The sequence below is a fragment of the Gorilla gorilla genome, chromosome 18, assembly GCF_029281585.2.
Source record: "Gorilla gorilla gorilla isolate KB3781 chromosome 18, NHGRI_mGorGor1-v2.1_pri, whole genome shotgun sequence".
Classification (NCBI taxonomy): domain Eukaryota; kingdom Metazoa; phylum Chordata; class Mammalia; order Primates; family Hominidae; genus Gorilla; species Gorilla gorilla.
In genome coordinates this window covers 96,371,080-96,388,482 of record NC_073242.2, presented here as the reverse complement: position 1 = coordinate 96,388,482, position 17,403 = coordinate 96,371,080, and the positions used below count along the sequence as shown (strand labels likewise).

The 17,403-nt window shown below is 59.7% G+C and overlaps 3 protein-coding genes across 8 annotated transcripts; 1 reads left to right on the top strand and 2 right to left on the bottom strand.

The window, feature by feature from the left end:
* Positions 1–37: 37 nt before the first annotated feature.
* HSF4 (heat shock transcription factor 4) lies at positions 38–5,588 on the bottom strand. Of its 5 annotated transcripts, none has more exons than XM_019012223.4 (13): positions 5,458–5,588; positions 4,762–4,870; positions 4,546–4,673; positions 4,322–4,446; positions 3,997–4,072; positions 3,770–3,834; positions 3,170–3,272; positions 2,793–2,931; positions 2,445–2,568; positions 1,464–1,569; positions 1,299–1,364; positions 1,052–1,121; positions 455–769 (listed from the first exon to the last, which is right to left on the bottom strand). In XM_019012223.4, the coding sequence occupies exons 1-13, from the start codon at positions 5,578–5,580 to the stop codon at positions 615–617; spliced, it is 1,389 nt and encodes a 462-aa protein (XP_018867768.1). In that variant the 5' UTR covers positions 5,581–5,588; the 3' UTR covers positions 455–614. The 5 variants fall into 5 exon arrangements, 4 of the variants coding, with proteins under 4 accessions (XP_055222109.1, XP_018867768.1, XP_018867765.1 ...); XM_019012220.4 differs by having other exon boundaries at positions 2,445–2,672; positions 2,793–2,917; XM_055366134.2 differs by lacking the exons at positions 455–769; positions 1,052–1,121 and adding an exon at positions 38–157 and having other exon boundaries at positions 2,445–2,672; positions 2,793–2,917.
* Positions 5,589–5,886: 298 nt separating this feature from the next.
* On the top strand, positions 5,887–16,181 carry TRADD (TNFRSF1A associated via death domain). Of its 2 annotated transcripts, none has more exons than XM_019012788.4 (5): positions 5,887–5,948; positions 13,695–13,853; positions 14,706–14,983; positions 15,066–15,261; positions 15,398–16,181. In XM_019012788.4, the coding sequence occupies exons 2-5, from the start codon at positions 13,703–13,705 to the stop codon at positions 15,706–15,708; spliced, it is 936 nt and encodes a 311-aa protein (XP_018868333.1). In that variant the 5' UTR covers positions 5,887–5,948; positions 13,695–13,702; the 3' UTR covers positions 15,709–16,181. The 2 variants fall into 2 exon arrangements, with proteins under 2 accessions (XP_018868333.1, XP_004057845.1); XM_004057797.5 differs by lacking the exon at positions 5,887–5,948 and adding an exon at positions 10,413–10,534.
* On the bottom strand, positions 6,207–10,431 carry FBXL8 (F-box and leucine rich repeat protein 8). The gene is made up of 3 exons (XM_063700281.1): positions 10,316–10,431; positions 8,445–8,647; positions 6,207–7,532 (listed from the first exon to the last, which is right to left on the bottom strand). Exons 2-3 carry the CDS (start codon positions 8,594–8,596, stop codon positions 6,560–6,562), a joined length of 1,125 nt encoding a protein of 374 aa, XP_063556351.1. The 5' UTR covers positions 8,597–8,647; positions 10,316–10,431; the 3' UTR covers positions 6,207–6,559.
* Positions 16,182–17,403: the final 1,222 nt, after the last annotated feature.

The window sequence follows — 17,403 nt, the reverse complement described above, 5'->3', positions numbered from 1 at the left end:
GCACGTAGTCAGCTTTCCCTCCCCACCCGGGGCGCACCAGGAGATGAGGCCAGGAGGGGGCAGTTCGGCCCGCGGCCCCACACGTCCAGCGCCCGCTCAGGGCCTGCCAATTTCCAGGTGCTTTCCATCTATCTTGTCATCGACCCCTCTTCTCTGCCTGTCACAGAGGAAGTTCAGAGAAGGATACCAACTCACCAGGATCACAGAACGCATGCATTGCAGAGCTGAGCGCGACCCAAAAGCCCCCGCTTCCCAGAGATTGCAGCGGCCCCGCGCCAGCCCTGGACCCGGGCCTAAGCAAGGGAGCTAGGCACCGGATCCCCAAGCACCTCCACCCTCCTGGGGTTCCTCTATTAAAGACCTAGTATCTGGACGCTTCTACAAATGCAAAATCACCCCCCACCCATAACTCCTGTGCTCCCTGGTCGATAGAGAAAAGAGACCAGAAACAGAAAAAAAAAAAAACACGGAGTTTATGTGCAGGGATAGTCGGGGTAGTGGAGAGAGGCCATTCAGTAGTGGGGGCTTCGCTCACCCCCGATAGGGGGCGCCAGGAAGCCAAGAAGGATGTGCAGCGGCGGACTGGTTCCAAGCCCCTTCAGAGGCGCGGGGTCTTAGGGGGAGGGACTGGCTTCCGGGCCCAAGTAGGAGGCGGTCCGGCTCTCAGGAGTGCTATAAATGGTTAAAGCCCCAGGCAGGCCCAGGGCTGGACCTCCCAAGGCCGCCTGGACATCCAGCAGGAGTGGGGCCCCGAGCGTGGGGTCCTTCCCTAGGAGAAGTGGGACTGCGCTCATCAGGGGAAATGTTCCCCCTCCTTTCTTCAGGGAAGGAGAGCCCTGCCCGCCTGCCTTCTGCTCAGTTAGGATGAAACATCCATTCTTAACCTCCCCACTCTCGCCCAATGGTGAGGGCATGGGTGGCTCAAGGAACGCTCTGCAGTGCAGCCTGAACTCAGGATTTCCCTGCAAATTGCAGATTGCCCCCTCACTCAATCAAGGTAGCTCAGCCCAATCACGGCGTCCTCCCAGGTAGGAGTCATCACAACCATTACCTGGGCTTGGAGAATTTAACCCCTTGACCGCCAGCTCAGGCTCACCCCGCTCTGGAACCAAGGGCTGCATCTGCGTGAGAACCGCAGGGAGCAGCTGGGGAGGGGACCTAGCAGCTGAAGGGGACAGCTGGGAAATCACTGTGACAATTCTTATAGAGACACGGCTTTGGCTCACAGAGAACAGCTATGGACCAGAGGGCTTGACTCAGCCACCCCTGGCCTCTGCCCTCCCCGACCCACTTCTTACCAAGGACAGCTCCATGTCCAAGTCCATCAGGGTCCATTCTCGCCCTTGGAGACTGGGGCCCAGCACCTGAGGAGAGCTCTGGGTCAGTGGTGCCCTCCCCAGGCTCCACAGAGAGCTAGACCCCACCAGGTCTCATGCCCCTGTTTCAGCAGAAGGGGTACTCACATCTAGAGGCCCTGCAGGTTCCACACTTTCTTGAGGGGGCTGAAGCAGCATCGGAGGCAGCAGACTCTCTGGGCTCCTGTCCCCGCTTTCCAGGCCCAGAGGCCCCCTGTGCAGACAGAACTGCTTTTGGCTTGCAGTGTCCACCCCGCATTAAGTTCCCAAGGAACCCAGATGCATCAAGATTTTAATCCCCCAACATTTAGAAAATGATAGGAGAGGATCCCCATCCTCTCTCCATCCCCAACCTCCCCACTCCTGCCATAAATGGCACAGAGAAAGTGCCTCTGCTTCCTACCTGGGACCTGAAGTTTGGGTGGTGGAGCTGGGGCTTTGGGACCCCTCCCCTCCCTATGCAAATATCAATATCCATGCTTCTTTCTCTTCTTTCTTTCTTCCTTTCTTTTCTCTCTCTCTCTCTCTTTCCTTCTTTCTTTTCTTTTTTCTTTTTCTTTTTTTTTGGAGACAGTTTCACTATGTCACCCACTATGTCACTATGGCACTGTCTTGGCTAACTGCAGCCTCCACCTCCCAAGTTCAAGCGACTGTCCTGCCTCAGCCTCCTGAGTAGCTGGGACTACAGGCAAACGCCACCACACCCAGCTAATTTTTGTATTTTTAGCAGAGGCGGGGGGTTTCACCATGTTGGCCAGGCTGGTGTTGAACTCCTGACCTCAAGTGATCTGCCCGCCTCAGCCTCCCAAAGTGCTGGGATTACATGCATGAGCCACCTCATAGCCACCAATGCTTCTTAAACTATTGTGTACTTTGCAGTCACCCCAGGGAACTCATTTCATATGTAGGTTCCTAAGCCCTTCCTCAGATGCTGAGTGCCCTGACTGGGAGGCTCTGCTTTCCACAGAACTCTGATGCTGGGGCCAAGAAATCAGGTGAGTATCATGGAGTCAAATGGCTAGGAAGCTTTGTGGGCTGGTAAGGGCTGTTCTATCACAGGGCTCATGGGCCAGCTGGGGCTCTGCTCACCTGTCAGGTATCTCCCTGGGATCCCCTGGTTCAGGCTGTTGGGCATTCCTGGGCCCCTCGGGGCTGAAGCTCCCTTTCCCTTCCAGGATGGCCTGCACCACAGCCACAGGCAGTGGCGGGGGGGCTGTCACGCAGAAGTCACACTCGTTTGGGGCCAGGGCCAGCCCGGCCTCGCCATCCCCCCCTGGACTGGCCGGCTCTTCTTTGAGCAGTGCCAGGCCCTTCTCCCTGCACCGGAGAAAAGCTTCAACCAGACCCTGGCACTGACTTCTCCCTCTACCCCTACAGCCATCTGGGCTGCCAGGCCCTCCCCCACAGGCCCCCCAGGGGCAGCCCTGTCCCCCTTACCTCCTGCCATCACTGGAGGGAGAAAGCCTGGTCCCCTCAGGGGATGGAGAGTCTTCTGGGATGTCAGAGATGATGGGGCCCCTGGCCCTGTGAGGGCTAAGGCCCAAAGTTGTCTCTGGGAGAGGCTGTAAGTAGAAGGCTAGGCCCAGCCCTTGGCTTGCAGGCACAGGGAGAGCCAGAACCCCACCAACACCCACCTGGGCCAGGTCTAAGGGAGAAGGTTTGAGGGAGGAGGCTCAGTCCATGCTGGAGGGCCTGGGTCTGGTTGGGGGGAAGGCTGGCTTCCATCTTCTCTTCCTTTTAGGGGATGGGGAGAAGGAACAGGCTCTCCATAAGCCCAGCCATGCCCTTGGGAAGGGGGAAGAAGACAAACCTACCGACTGGATGAAGTAGGGGTCCTGCAGAAGGGCACCAGGTAGAGGGCAGGTGTTGAACTTGGCAGGTGTTGGGCATGAGCTCCCCTCATCCAGCATCAGGGACCTGTGTGGTCGATCAGGGCACAGGCAGGGGTGGGGCAGGGTCAGCCCCCATGCACCTCGGCCTGCACTTCCCTCCCTCCCTCAGGCCCCAGCAGCCAAGTCAGCAGAGCTGAGGCCTGTTGCCAGGGTGTCAGTCACATGCTGGAGGTGGAAGGGGCTCCCCCCAGAGATGGGGGCCCTTTGTGGGTAGAGAGGGGAGGGAGGGAACCTGGTTTGAGCCCCAGGGTCTCAGCTGTGGGGAAGCCTTGCCGGAGGGGGAAGGGGCTGCTGGGGTAGGAATTTGGGAATAAGGTCCTGGAATGGGAGGCTCTGGGAGTGGGGATACCAGGTGGCAGAGTTGGGGGGAAGTGGATCCTAGATGGGGTGAGGAAGCCTGTAGTGCAGGGGGAGGAATGAGGATTCCTGGTGAAGGAGTTTCCAGAGGAGAAGGGGTCCTTGCAAGGGGACTTCTGGGGGCTCTTGGAAGTGGGTGTGCGCCTTCTTGGCTTTCTCACTCACAGCTTTCTCTTGCCTCCTGCATTGCTCGGCCCTGCCTGAAGTGGCCCAAAGAGACACTGGATCAGCTGAAGAGAAAGCAAAGGTTTAATTCATACTTTGGACACAGCCCCCCTACCCCCGCACTTCCAGGTGAGGGAGGAAGGCTTAACAGGGGCGCCGGGGGACTGGGCGGTGGAATGGGGTGTCCAGGAGTGGGAGGGAGAAGCGAGGCTTGGGGAGAGGAACACCTTGCCAATGACCCGGTGCTGCTGACCGTGGCTCTGCCGAAGTGTCACCACCTCCCGCCACAAGATCTCGTTCTGCCTGAGGAAGGGGTGGGAGGGTGCTGAGGCATCCGAGAGTTCGCCCAGTCACCACCCCCCACAGAATGGCGAGGCTGGGGACCCAGGAGACCACCCTGCTGACTGGCCATCCCAGAGATCGCCCATAAGTCTAGACGGAGGCGCCAAGGCCGGAGAGAGGAAGGGGCTGCCCAGAACTGCCGGCCGGCCAGTTATGGTCTCATCCCGAACCCCCCACCCCTGTCCCCTCTTTCCCTGCCCGCCCCCGCACTGCCTGAGCTCCCGCAGCCGCGCCTCGGTGCTCTCCTGCACTCCCCGCAAAGCCTGCACCTCGCCCAGTAGTCGACCCAGGTCCTCCGGGCGCCAGCGGCCGTCGTCGCCGCGCAGCGCGGGCACCTGCAGGCGGGAGGCACCGTCGGGACTGGGTCGCAGGAGCAAGGCAGGCAGTCCCAGCACCCCTCCTCCTCTTTGCTCATTTCCGCAGGCCGCCCCCACCTTGCGCCGCACGCGCTCCAGTAGCTGCTCGCGGCCGCGCACGAAGCTCGGGTGCTGGAACTCGACGTGGTCGCGCTCCGGCCTAAGCAGGCCGCCCTGCTCGATGCTCACCACCTTCCGAAAACCGTCTGGGGAGTGGGGCGTGGGGGCGTGGGTCGCCCCATCCCCGGCACCGAGTCCCCCATCCCCGCTCCCCGCCCGGCCGTAGGGACTCACACATGTTGAGTTGGCGCACGAAGCTCGCCATGTTGCTATGCTTGAAATACTGGGGCAGCACTTCCTTGGCGAAACGGCTCTGGTCGCTTACGAGGAAACTGGTCCCGCTCTACCAAGAACGCCGCCCGCCCACCGTGCGGGCGGAGACCAGGAGGGTGAGCGGTGCCCGCTCACCGCCAGTCCTGCGCTCCAGCGCGCGCACACACTCATGCTCACTCTTGGGTCCAGGCCTGCCGCTTACGGGGATATGGGTCGAGGCCAGGCCAGAACGGCCTCCGAGGCCTAACCTGGAGCGACCACAGTGAGTCCCTACCCCCAGCCAGACCCTGACTCCATACTCGGTTCTCAGAAAGGAGAGGCTGACGGGGTTCCCAGCCCCGCAATGTGACCCTGAGCTAGACCAGCCCTTCCCATCTCCCGGCCTCTGTTTTCCCATCTGTCGGATGGGGTAGGGTGGGAACTAAATGGCCTCGAAGGTCCCTCGGACTCTAGGTCTTCAGAAGGCAGGCTCCTAACCCTTCTTCGGCCGCAGAGGAAACCCCCCTCTCGCACACCCCCTCCAAGGTGAACTTCTCTGAATGGCCAAATCCGGGGATCCACGGCCCAGTCTCAGGCGGGGGTTGGGCGGGCATGGGTGTTCACTGACGTGGAGAGACCCCGGGACCACAGGGGGAATCGAGGGGCCCCGGCCCTCACCGGGCTCCAGCGGATCAGGTGGTCTGTGCCTGGGTCCCCCACCAGCGCCCATAGCTTGCCGAGGAAGGCAGGCACGGGGCTGGGGCCTGGCTCCGTGGGCAGCGCAGCTGGCGCTTCCTGCATGGTGCAGTCTCGGCCCGGCTCTGCGCTCGGGCCCGGCCGCTGCGGGCTCGTCAAAGCCGCGGAAAGTGCTGCGTTTGCCGCCCGCTCCGCCCTACTCCGCCCCGGGGCGCCGGGTCAGGCGGGGGCCACGTGCAAGCCCGCGGGGCGGGGCTCGGACAGCGGCCGAGGCACCAGCAGGCAGAAAAGGCTGGCTGGATGGGATGTGTGGAGTGGAGTGGAGGGGTGGAGTGGGGTGGGGTGGGGTGGGGTGAGATGAGTGGGAGACTTGGGTTCGAGTCCCACCCTTCTCAGTCCCTCTATTTCCTTCTTTGTTCTACAGGAGAAATCGCCGGTGCGCGACCTGGTGTGGGCTGGGCAAGTCCTAGAAGGTAATGGCCAGAGGCACAGTGAAGCCCCAGGCAGGGCAAGCAGATAGGAAGGGGGGGGCAGGGAAGCACGCCCCCTCCCGCCGAACCCCCGGACGTAGTCATTCCAAGGGTGTGAGTGCCCCGACCCTGACCCCCCGCAGCTGTGTCGTCCAGAGGATCTTGAGGAAAGCCAACCTCTGCCAGGATGGCTCCTCCGGTACCCCGCGCGTTCCCTGTCCTTCCCTTTCAGATCCGACCCCGCCTTTAATAGGACGCAGAAACACTGCAGGATTTGTTTATTTCACACTCACCCTTGAGGCCCGGCCCGCGCCCGTGCCCTCCCTCTCCCCGCGCCGGGGCCGCGGAGCTGCAGAGTCCGCAGAGGGGTGGAGGCAAGAGAGGGGGGCAGTGTGTCCAGGACCGAGCGGGTGGGGCGTCTGCAGAGGGTGAGAGCAGCGAGTGGTCTCAGGGCGCCCAGGACTGGTCCCGATGCCATCACAGTTCCCAACTCGGTAAAGACCCGGGGGGCAACAATCCCAAAAGAAGGCACTAGCACTCGGGGCGCGCCTGGACACCCCGGTTCCCTCTCAGAGCGCTTACGTCCACGGGGACGGGGGAGAGAAGTCGCCCAATCACGCCAGGAGCGTAGGCCTCCAGGGATGCGGCTCGCGCTTGAGCTTGAGGGTATAGGTGCGCAGGCGCGGGCAGTGCGCGCGGAAGGCGTCCAGCACCGAGTGGCTCACCACGCAGAAGCAATGCACCTCGCGCAGGGCCGCGCAGCGCGCCGCCAGCTCCTCCAGCGCGGCGTTCAGCTCGGCCGAAGCGGCTGCGCGCACCTCGAGCGCGCACAGGGTTGCGGCGTAGTGGTGCGCTGCGAAGCGCAGTGGGCCTACGGTGTCGCCTGAGAGGTTGAGGCGCAGCGCAGCCACGGGGACGGCTGGCTGCAGGACGCGCGTCACGCTCTCAGCGGGCAGCGCGGGCTCCAGCTCCAGCTCCACTGCCAGCCCAGGGTGGCGGCGGCGCAACGAGACCCAGGCTTCGTTGGGCAGCGGGGACGCGCGTGCGTCTTCGGGGCACGCGCACCGCAGAGCCAAGAGCGCGAAAGGCGCTCGGTCTGGCGCCGCCAGTGCTTCGAGGATGGCGTGCGACAAACTGGCTAGGTGCAGGCCGAGAGCGCGCAGGCGCGGGCAGGCCTCCAGTAGCTCGAGCACTGAGCCGGGACCCACGCTGCCCACTAGGGTACTGTTGTCCAGAAAAAGGCTGTGGAGCTCGGGACAGCTGCGTGCCGCCTGCAGCACCAGCGCGTTGTCCAGTGTGAAGGGCAAGCGCCGCAGGTCGAGGTGGCGTAGCTGGCTGGCCGCCCCGCATACAGCGTGCACAGCCTCCAGGACGTCGCGGCCCGCGTCGAAGAGCGGTTTTTCTCCGCGGCATTCCAGGCGCAGGCCTCGCAGCCCCGGGGCACGGCCCGCCAGAACCATCAGCAGCTCGATGGCCGCCCGGCGGCTCGGCTTCCTCGATGGCTCAAATTCCAGCCGTAGGTTGTGAACGTGGTCGAGGCAGGCGGACAGATAAGGTGGCAGCATGCCTTCCAGCTCACATTCGCAACTTGGGTTAGAGCCGTGCAGAAAAGGCCTCGGCTGAGTCCCTGCGACCAGCGGAGAAGCCTCTACCCACCCCTTAGCTGGGGTTCCAGCTGCCATCCCATTTCCTGCCTCCCTCCCCACGTCTCTGTTCAGACCACGACTGTTGCCCCAAAGGAGGGAACTCGCATCCTATCCTTTTAGAAGATTTCAGTGGCGTCTGCCACAGGATGAAACCTGGACATGGAGAGCCAATGATATTTTAGGAACTGGGCTTTCTCAGCTGTCTCTAAGGAGTCTTGGCATGGCCTCCGGACTGCTAGGTTCGAATTCTGCCTCTGCCATTCCCTAGCTGAGTGACCCGTGGGAAGTGATTAAGTCTCTTTGCCTCAGTTTCCTATCTGGGCAATGGAGGTAATGATAATACCTATCTACCACACAAGGTTTTCGTAAGGATTAAATTAGTTAATATATGTAAGGCACTTAAAAACAATGGTTGGTATATACTAGGCAGTCAATACATGTCAGCAATTATTATTATTATTTTGAGATAAACTGTCACTCTGTCGCCAAGCTGGAGTGCAGTGGCGCCATCTCGGCTCACTGCAACCTTTGCCTCCCGGGTTCAAGCGATTCTCGTGCCTCAGCCTCCCGAGTAGCTAGAATTATAGGCGCCCACCACCACGCCCGGCTAGTTTTTGTATTTTAGTAGAGACGGGGTTTCAGCATGTTGGCCAGGCTGGTCTCAAACTCCTGACCTCAGGTGATCCACCCGCCTCGGCCTGCCAAAGTGCTGGGATTACAGGCATGAGCCACCACGCCCGGCCAGCAATTATTTTTTAATATGGGGGAGTCAACCTGAATATCTACCTAGCCCACGACTCCACGGAGAAGGTGAGTGGGCGGTGGGGAGAGGAGTGTGGAGGAGCAGGCTCACCTGATTTTTGTGTCGTGCCACACGGCGCTGCAGGTAGCAGCGGCGGCCCAGGCCCTGCAGACCCTGGCGGCGGCAGCACGGTCTCTCAGGGACAGGTGGCGGAAGATGAGTGCCAGCACCTCCTCTGGCAGTCCCTCTCCAGGCTCGGCCATGGCCCAGATCCGGCTGGGGTGGGAGGATCCGCCACTCCCAATAGCTCCGGCCTGGACAGAGAGGGACGTCTCTGAGCTCGGGAAGGCGCAAAGTGTTGCAGGAAGACCGTGCTTAGGTGTACAAATGCTTGTGGCCTGAGGAACTGAGGGCCTCTCAGACAGCGTGGGGCATCAGATAACCCGGAAACTTGTTCACAAATTAGATTTCACCGCCTCACCTACTAAATCAGGCTCTCCGGAAAGGGTAAGGCCCAGGAATCTGCATTTCAACAAGCCCCTGTAACTCCACAGGTTCCACGTTGAGAACTCCCCTCCCACTTTTTTTTTTTTTGAGACAGGGTCTCGCTCTTTACCCAGGCTGGAGTGCAGTGGCGCAATCACAACTCACTGCACCCTCAGTCTCCCGGGCTCAAGCAATCAATCCTCCCACCTCAGCCTCCCGAGTAGCTGGGACTACAGGTGCACGCCACCACGCCTGGCTAATTTTTGTAATTTTGTTGCAGAGACGAGGTCTCGCTTTGTTGCCCAGACTGACCTCGAACTCCTAGGCTCAAGCGATCGGCCCGCCTGGGCCTCCCAAAGTGCTGGGATTACGGGCATGAGCCACCGCGCCCGGCCTGAGAAACCCCACCTTAACCCCGCCGGTTAGTAGAAAGTGACTACCGGGTTAATAAGGCGGGAGCGTTAATATAGGCTTTTCTTTGTCAAGGACCATGAGCCAATCAGGAAGCGAGGCGTGGGCGGGGCAAAGATGGATCCACCCCTGGAGGGGAGGCTCCTTCCCCGCCTCCGCCTCGCGGGGGAGATGTCCCGGGTGCTTCCTAAGACAGCCCCACTGGATGAAAAAAACTTGGGTCTCTGGGACCTGACGGTTCTGGGGCCTGAGGGGCTCAAGATTTAAGTTCCGACCCCTGAGCAGCCCTGGCTCCCGCTGAGCAATTTGGGTTCGGCTGGAACTCCGCAGACCCACCCTGGAGCGCAGCCTTTAGAGGGGGATGGGTTACTGGAAAGTGTGCGTCCTCTTTGAAGTTGGCAATCTTGTTTGTTTTTGTTTTGTTTTGTTTTGAGACGGAATCTAGCTGTGTCGCCCAGGCTGGAGTGCAGTGGCGAGATCTCGGCTCACTGCAACCTCCGCCTCGCGGGTTCAAGCGATTCTCCTGCCTCAGCCTCCCGAGTAGCTGGGACTACAGGCGCGCGCCACCTCGCCCGGCTAATTTTTGTATTTTTAGTAGAGACGGGGTTTCACCATATTGGCCAGGCTGGTCTCAAACTCCTGACCTCAGGTGATCCACCTGCCTCGGCCTCCCAAAGTGCTGGGATTACAGGCGTGAGCCACCGCGCCCAGCCGCCAATCTTGTTTTAAGGTTCTTAAAGGTTTGCGTACACAAGGCTTCACACTACTCGCCAGTTAATGTTCCCATATCTTCCGGGCTAACAGTTTCTCCCGGAATTTGTGCCACGTGTTTCCTGGGGCTTCAGATACGTTCGGCCGGGCTTGTACCTGGGACCCATGGGCACCCCGTTTTGAGTGCCCTCTGGTAGCAGCGATCTTGAAGCCGGATCCCCAGGAGTACCAGAAAATTCTGGTCTCCAGGGGGCGCCCCCTTGATCTAACGAAGTCTGGCAGCTGTAGCTCTTACGAGCCCCCCGCCTCGTAAGAATCGCAAACCCCCAAAGTCGGGTCTTCCTGCCGTCTAACCTTGGGCGCTGGTGTCTTACCTGCTCAGCGGACCAGATGGGCTTTGCCCGGGGCAGGGGACTGGCAGCAGAGGACAGCGGACGGGAAGCAGCCACCGGGAGCCCGCGGGGCGGGACGCGCGGGCGGACGGGGCGGCTCGGGCTAGGGCACCGCCCCAGCGCCTCCGCGCACACCCGGAAGCGGCGGAGTAGAGCGGAGCCTGGCGGGCGTGGGAACCCAGGCCCCGCCGAGGCGGCCAGGTTAGTGCAGCAGGTGGGTGGGTGGGCTCTCCGGCGCGGGCTGGAGAGGAGGTGGATTTTGGCTCCGAAGCGTGGGCGCGGCGCAGATGTCACCGGCGGCTGCTCCAGCCAGCTGGTGGCGGCGGCCTATTGAGCTGTTCGAACACCGTGGGAGGCGGGGGACGGTACGGAATTTGGCCCCCGCAGGCTCCTCGTCCCTGCCAGCACTTTCGAGGTGCAGTAGGGCCCTGCAGGAGAGAGGGTGGGGGAGGAGGGGCTGGTTCTGAATACTTCCTTGAGCGGAGACCCCCTTGCCCACCCCAGCCGATCGCACGTGCGAAACCCCAGCTTGAGGGTGGGCTAGTGGGAGCCTGGGAAGCTCCCCTCAAGCGCTCGGGAGCTGCGTAGCTGAGTAGGGGGTGTGCCCGGCGGGTCGCAAGGAGTCACAGGCTTTCAGTTCTGGGCCACGCCCACAGGCTGTCTCTGTCCACCTAGCCAGAGGTGGGGCTGCCCCCGGGACTGTTAGGTGTTCAGGGGGCACCGTGCGTGGCTCGTCCCTGGAAACAGGCGCAGACGTTGTTAGGTCGGTACCCAAGCGCCCCAGAGTCTCCGGCCACCAAACTTTCTCAGGACCCAGCCTGGAAGCCTCAGCCCCGCCCAAAAAGGGACGACTCCTGGTGGGTGGGGCGCGGGGCTTCCCAAGGAGGGGCTTCCGTGAAAGAACACGTAAGAAGAGCTGCCAATCGGCGGATGCGAAACTAGGGCCCTGGCCTCTTTACCCTGTTAACTCGACCTCCAGCCTGGCTCACCTTCCCCGTCTTCGAGTACTAGTGAGTGTGAGAAAGCATCCCCCGTCTCCAGGTTCCCAGTACTCCCCACCTCCCCCTCGGCCCCCACAGACCTGATGGGCAGACTACGGTCCCGTTCGGTCCCCACTTCCACCCCTTGGGGTGGGACCATAACCAAGTCAAGCACTCTCAAGTCAAGGGGCCAGAAAGACATGAAAGAGGGAATGTTTCCAGGGGAAGTTCCCACTCTCTCCTACTCCCCAGGCCACTTTCGAAGGACTCCCCCCTTATCTCACCTCCGTGGCTGGCTCCCTATTATGGACCCACTTGTCACCTGCAGAGTTTCCTGTTTTTTCTTGTTTTGCTTTTAAAGAAAACAAATTTATTTTGCTCTTTTAATACAAAGAAAATGTGTCTACTTCACATAAAGCAGAAAATGTTGCTAAATACAAAGAAAATAAAAATCACCCACAATCCTTCCCCACCCCCACCTACCTTCCTTCATCCTGCCCAGAGATAAACAAAATGCAAACTTCCTGTTACTATCCAGACTGTGGTTTGGCGTAAGTACACAAGTATTAATGTTTTCTATGAAAAGATTAGGAGGCCGGGTGTGGTGCCTCACACCTGTAATCCCAGCACTTTGGGAAGCTGAGGTGGGCAGATCGCTTGAGCCCAGGAGTTTGAGACCAGGCTGGGCAACATGGTGAAACTCCATCTCTACTAAAAATACAAAAACTAGCCAGGCATGGTGGCGTGTGCCTAAAGTCCCAGCTACTTGAAAGGTTGAGGTGAGAGGGTTGCTTGAGCTGGGAAGGTCAAGGCTGCAGTGAGCTGTGATAGTGCCACTGCACTCCAGCCTGGGTGACAGAGCAAGACCCTGTCTCAAAAACAAGACAATTTAAAAAACAAAGTTCGAGAGTAGTGCCTTACTCCTGTAATCGCTGCACTTTGGGAGGCCAGGGCAGGAGGACAGCTTCCTGTTCCTCATGTAAACAGATGGCAGCTGGGCCACCCCATCTGTCCTGCCCCATAGCTAACACTCAACACTCCTCCTAGCCCACCATATATAAACCCTGATGACTGGAGAGTACAGGAGTGTGACTGATGGGGCAGGAGGTAGGGCCTTGAGCCCATGATTCGAGGAAAAGGGTGAGGTGGGGAGAAAGAGGAGGGCAGTTTCCTACCTGCTGTCTCATGGGGTAGTAACTGGGAGACCATTGAGCTGTAGGTCAGTGCAGTGGTTCCTTGGCTGGGAATTTTGCCCCCGCTGGTCCAGGGCTAGGTTTTTGTCAGAAGATGGAGGAAGGAGATACTATACTAGCATCAGGGGGCCCTGGCTTTTTCTGGACAGGGAAGGAATAGAGCAATTTGTGTTGGAAATGACTGGAGCCGAACTCCAAGGGCTTTATAACAAAAAGGAATTATTTAGCTCACATAACTGAAAAGTCCAGTGTGCAATGGCTTCAGGGACGGCTGGATCCAGGGGCCTAGTATGCTTAGGAATGCACTTTTCCATCTCTTGACTCTTTCTTTCTGTGTCAGCTTCGTTCCCAGCCAGGCTCTTCCCAAGCAGTGCTAAAAGAGAGCTACCTCTTCCTTCCAGTTCAGCCCCAAGGGAAGGGAAAGTAGTGCCTCTTTCCTATTGGCTCAACCAGAGTTGCAGGGTTGATTCTCATGGGTCCAACTTAAGTCCTATACCCCGCCCTGAACTAATCACTGCAGAAATGTGAATGGAATATGCAGATTGGCCAGGTCTGGTACACAAGCCCGACCTGGAACTAGGGAGTGGGACACAGGCACATGGATTGAGAAGAGGGAGGAGGGAAGTCCTCAAAGGTAAGTCAGGCTTGGGGAGAGAATCTGGGTAGATGCAAACTACAGGTGCCCTTCGAAGTGAAGACAGGAGGTTTAGTCTTAGGCTGAGGTCCTCCAGAGATGCTGGGCTCAAGTCTACTCAGAAGGCAAGGCCAGGATATGGGTCTGGTTGGCTTTGGGGCATGGGCACCATCCAGAATGAAGATGTCTCTTGTCCGCATTGGTAAGAGAGACACGCAGGCCTGAGAAGGAAGCAGAGAAGCCCCATTGCAGGATCTGCCTCTGCTCCCCCTCCACTGTGACCTTGGGCTCTTTCTCCAAGAAGGCAGTGGAGGGACAGTCCTCACTGCAAGCCTGGGGCGGGTGGGACTCTGTACAGAGCCAGGAGCTCAAGGGGCTTCCTGTGAGATGGTGAACTCCTGTCCCAAGTATGCCAACCAGTGGTGGGGACAACTGAACCATGTGGGACTTGAGGCTACTGTGGTGGGGACAGCTGAACCACGTGGGGCTGGGTAGTTGTCTCCAGGGTGAAGGGAGGGGGGATGAACTGGATACCTGACTGTCTGCATCTCCAGGAGGTGAGATGGCAGCTGGGCAAAATGGGCACGAAGAGTGGGTGGGCAGCGCATACCTGTTTGTGGAGTCCTCGCTGGACAAGGTGGTCCTGTCGGATGCCTACGCGCACCCCCAGCAGAAGGTGGCAGTGTACAGGGCTCTGCAGGCTGCCTTGGCAGGTGCGTGGATGGGCGGGCATGTGGAGAGGAAGGGGTGGCCTGGAGCATTTTGTGGGTGGGCCTGGGTTTAGCCACCTTTAAGAAGAAGATTTGGGGTGGGAAGAGCAAGAGGGAGGACCCCTGGCTGTGCAGACTCTCTTCTCTGCTTGTGGCATGACCTTGAGGATAGGCGTGTGTTCTCAAGTCTGTGTATGATTTACCAATTTGTGCACTAACGTCCTTTGCTCCATCCCCGCCCTCCACCAGCCGGCTCACTCCTTTCTACTAATTGTGGATGTCTCTCTCCTCTTTTCCTCTCTTACTGCAGCACTCCTTGCTCAAGACCCCTCCCCAGTACCTACCCTTCCAGGCCCCCCTTTCCCATCTCAGGGCAGAGGCCACAGGAGGCTGAAGCGGGTTGGGGGATCTGTTCGTGGCCTCAGAGCGGCGAGAGCCCCTCTTCTTCCCGAGCAGTGGGAGTCGCGCTTGGTGGAGGCCGAAGACCTGAGACCTCTCGCCCTCCTCTGCCCTGCTGGCCGCCTACCCAGACGGCTTGTTTGCCCAGGGCACACGCCCCCTTTTCTGTGCTTCGAAGTCCCTCTCTTTTGCCAACCCTCATTTGGGGCGTGAGAGCGGGGGCTAGGTGGTACCCACTCTGTCTTAGGGTGCTCCCTGTGACAGATCCTGGTCTTCTTTCTGGGTTATTGCTGTTTGTATCCCAATTTTGCTTCCCAGCTGGGTACTCTGGGGTAACTGCACCCTAGGTCAGGGGATGGGACGCGGGGCTTCACCACGGGCTTCGCCCCTCCTCCGGCCGTTTGGAGAACGGCCGAGCTTGGGGACCGCCCGGCGCCTGACCGCCCGCCTCCGCAGAGAGCGGCGGGAGCCCGGACGTGCTGCAGATGCTGAAGATCCACCGCAGCGACCCGCAGCTGATCGTGCAGCTGCGATTCTGCGGGCGGCAGCCCTGTGGCCGCTTCCTTCGCGCCTACCGCGAGGGGGCGCTGCGCGCCGCGCTGCAGAGGAGCCTGGCGGCCGCGCTCGCCCAACACTCGGTGCCGCTGCAACTGGAGCTGCGCGCCGGCGCCGAGCGGCTGGACGCTTTGCTGGCGGACGAGGAGCGCTGTTTGAGTTGCATCCTAGCCCAGCAGGTGCGGCCGGGCTAGGATCAGGATGGGGTAGGGCGGGGATCCGCGGCTAAGTCCCCCGTGACGGCACGTTCCATTCCCCTAGCCCGACCGGCTCCGGGATGAAGAACTGGCTGAGCTGGAGGATGCGCTGCGAAATCTGAAGTGCGGCTCGGGGGCCCAGGGTGGCGACGGGGAGGTCGCTTCGGCCCCCTTGCAGCCCCCGGTGCCCTCTCTGTCGGAGGTGAAGCCGCCGCCGCCGCCACCTGCCCAGACTTTTCTGTTCCAGGGTCAGCCTGTAGGTGAGGCGCAGGCGGAGAGGCAGGGTCACCAGGAGGTTGGAGTCTGGGGAGGGGCAGGGGTCGTTGCCGGGTGAGGATGGGTGGGACCGGCGCTGGGGGTCCCCGCCCTCACCCCGTTTCCCCACTCCCTCCGCAGTGAATCGGCCGCTGAGCCTGCAGGACCAACAGATGTTCGCGCGCTCTGTGGGCCTCAAATGGCGCAAGGTGGGGCGCTCACTGCAGCGAGGCTGCCGGGCGCTGCGGGACCCGGCGCTGGACTCGCTGGCCTACGAGTACGAGCGCGAGGGACTGTACGAGCAGGCCTTCCAGCTGCTGCGGCGCTTCGTGCAGGCCGAGGGCCGCCGCGCCACGCTGCAGCGCCTGGTGGAGGCACTCGAGGAGAACGAGCTCACCAGCCTGGCAGAGGACTTGCTGGGCCTGACCGATCCCAATGGCGGCCTGGCCTAGACCAGGGGTGCAGCCAGCTTTTGGAGAACCTGGATGGCCTTAGGGTTCCTTCTGCGGCTATTGCTGAACCCCTGTCCATCCACGGGACCCTGAAACTCCACTTGGCCTATCTGCTGGACCTGCTGGGGCAGAGTTGATTGCCTTCCCCAGAAGCCAGACCACTGGGGGTGCATCATTGGGGATTCTGGGGGTGCATCATTGGGGATTCTGCCTCAGGTACTTTGATAGAGTGTGGGGTGGGGGGGACCTGCTTTGGAGATCAGCCTCACCTTCTCCCATCCCAGAAGCGGGGCTTACAGCCAGCCCTTACAGTTTCACTCATGAAGCACCTTGATCTTTGGTGTCCTGGACTTCATCCTGGGTGCTGCAGATACTGCAGTGAAGTAAAACAGGAATCAATCTTGCCTGCCCCCAGCTCACACTCAGCGTGGGACCCCGAATGTTAAGCAATGATAATAAAGTATAACACGGTTTTTGATGTGAGAAATACAAGTAGCAGTGGCTTACACCTGTAATCCCAACAATTTGGGAGACAGAGATAGGAGGATTGCTTGAGCTCAGGAGTTTGAGACCAGCCTGGGTAGTCCCAGCCACTTAGGAGGCTGAGGTGGGAGGATCCCTGGAGCATGGAAGGTTGAGGCTGCAGTGAGATGTCACTGAGCTACTGCACTCCAGCCTGGGTGACAGAGTGAGACCCTGTCTCAAAAAAAAAAAAAAAAGAAAAAAGAAAAAAAAAGAGAAGTTGTGGAGGATGGAGGAAGGGGCCTCACCTGGGCAGGGGACAGGGGGTAGGCTTCCTGGAGGAGATGAGTGTGAGTAGGCATAGGGGTGGGCTATCAAGAGAAGGGCAGTGTTTGGGGCACAGACAGTCTCAGGCAAGGGCTTGAGGAAGGTGAGAGATAGGGACGTTAGAAGGACAGTTAAAAATGGCTGGATCTGTGGTTTGGTGGATTTGCTGAGACCTGGAGCTGAGGCTGATCATGTGGGGGTCTGATAAGCCATTTTACAGGGTGTGGGTTTTTCAATGAGGCCAGTAGGAAGCCTTTGAAGAGTTTCAGGAGTTAAGACTGGGAGGTGGTTGTTTTTTTTTTTTTAATTTTTATTTTTTTTCAGATGGAGCTTCACTCTTATTTCCCAGGCTGTAGTGTAATGGCACGTTTTTGGCTCACTGCAACCTCCACCTCCTGGGTTCAAGCAATTCTCCTGTTTCAGCCTCCCAAGTAGCTGGGATTACAGGCGCCCACCACCATGCCCAGCTAATTTTGTATTTTTAGTAGAGACAGGGTTTCTCCATGTTGGTCAGGCTGGTCTCAAACTCCTGACCTCAGGTGATCCACCCACCTTGGTCTCCCAAAGTGCTGGGATTACAGGCATGTGCCACCGCACCTGGCCAAGACTGGGAGGTTGATGAGGATGGGGGTGGAGGAAATGGTGGCCCCAGGCTGGGGCAGTAGCAGCAGAGATGGAGGGAAGGGGATGACCACCAAAGAGCTGTGTGGGTGGAAGAGTAACAGGCCTGGTGACACTGGGTGAGGAATGGCTGAGAGAGGGCCCCAAGTTTCTGCCTTTGCCAGTTGGATGGTGGGTGGGACTGCTTGCTGGGATGGGGCCCTGGGGGGAAATGAAGTGCTTGCTCTGTTTGGGACAAGTTGAGCATGATGTTCCTGCAGTGCATCCGGGGAGAGAGTATGAGGG

Excerpts from the sequence above, each read along its gene's own strand:
- HSF4 (XM_019012220.4), bottom strand. The coding sequence starts at position 5,580 with ATGCAGGAAGCGCCAGCTGCGCTGCCCACGGAGCCAGGCCCCAGCCCC. Across the intron at positions 3,835-3,996 it reads AGCACCGGGTCATTGGCAAG|CTGATCCAGTGTCTCTTTGG; the intron begins GTGTTCCTCTCC and ends CTTTCTCTTCAG. Across the intron at positions 1,122-1,298 it reads TGGACATGGAGCTGTCCTTG|ATGCAGCCCTTGGTTCCAGA; the intron begins GTAAGAAGTGGG and ends GTTCTCACGCAG.
- FBXL8 (XM_063700281.1), bottom strand. The coding sequence starts at position 8,596 with ATGGCCGAGCCTGGAGAGGGACTGCCAGAGGAGGTGCTGGCACTCATC. Across the intron at positions 7,533-8,444 it reads TGGCACGACACAAAAATCAG|TTGCGAATGTGAGCTGGAAG; the intron begins GTGAGCCTGCTC and ends CTCTAACCCAAG.
- TRADD (XM_019012788.4), top strand. The coding sequence starts at position 13,703 with ATGGCAGCTGGGCAAAATGGGCACGAAGAGTGGGTGGGCAGCGCATAC. Across the intron at positions 14,984-15,065 it reads GTTGCATCCTAGCCCAGCAG|CCCGACCGGCTCCGGGATGA; the intron begins GTGCGGCCGGGC and ends CCATTCCCCTAG. Across the intron at positions 15,262-15,397 it reads GTTCCAGGGTCAGCCTGTAG|TGAATCGGCCGCTGAGCCTG; the intron begins GTGAGGCGCAGG and ends CTCCCTCCGCAG.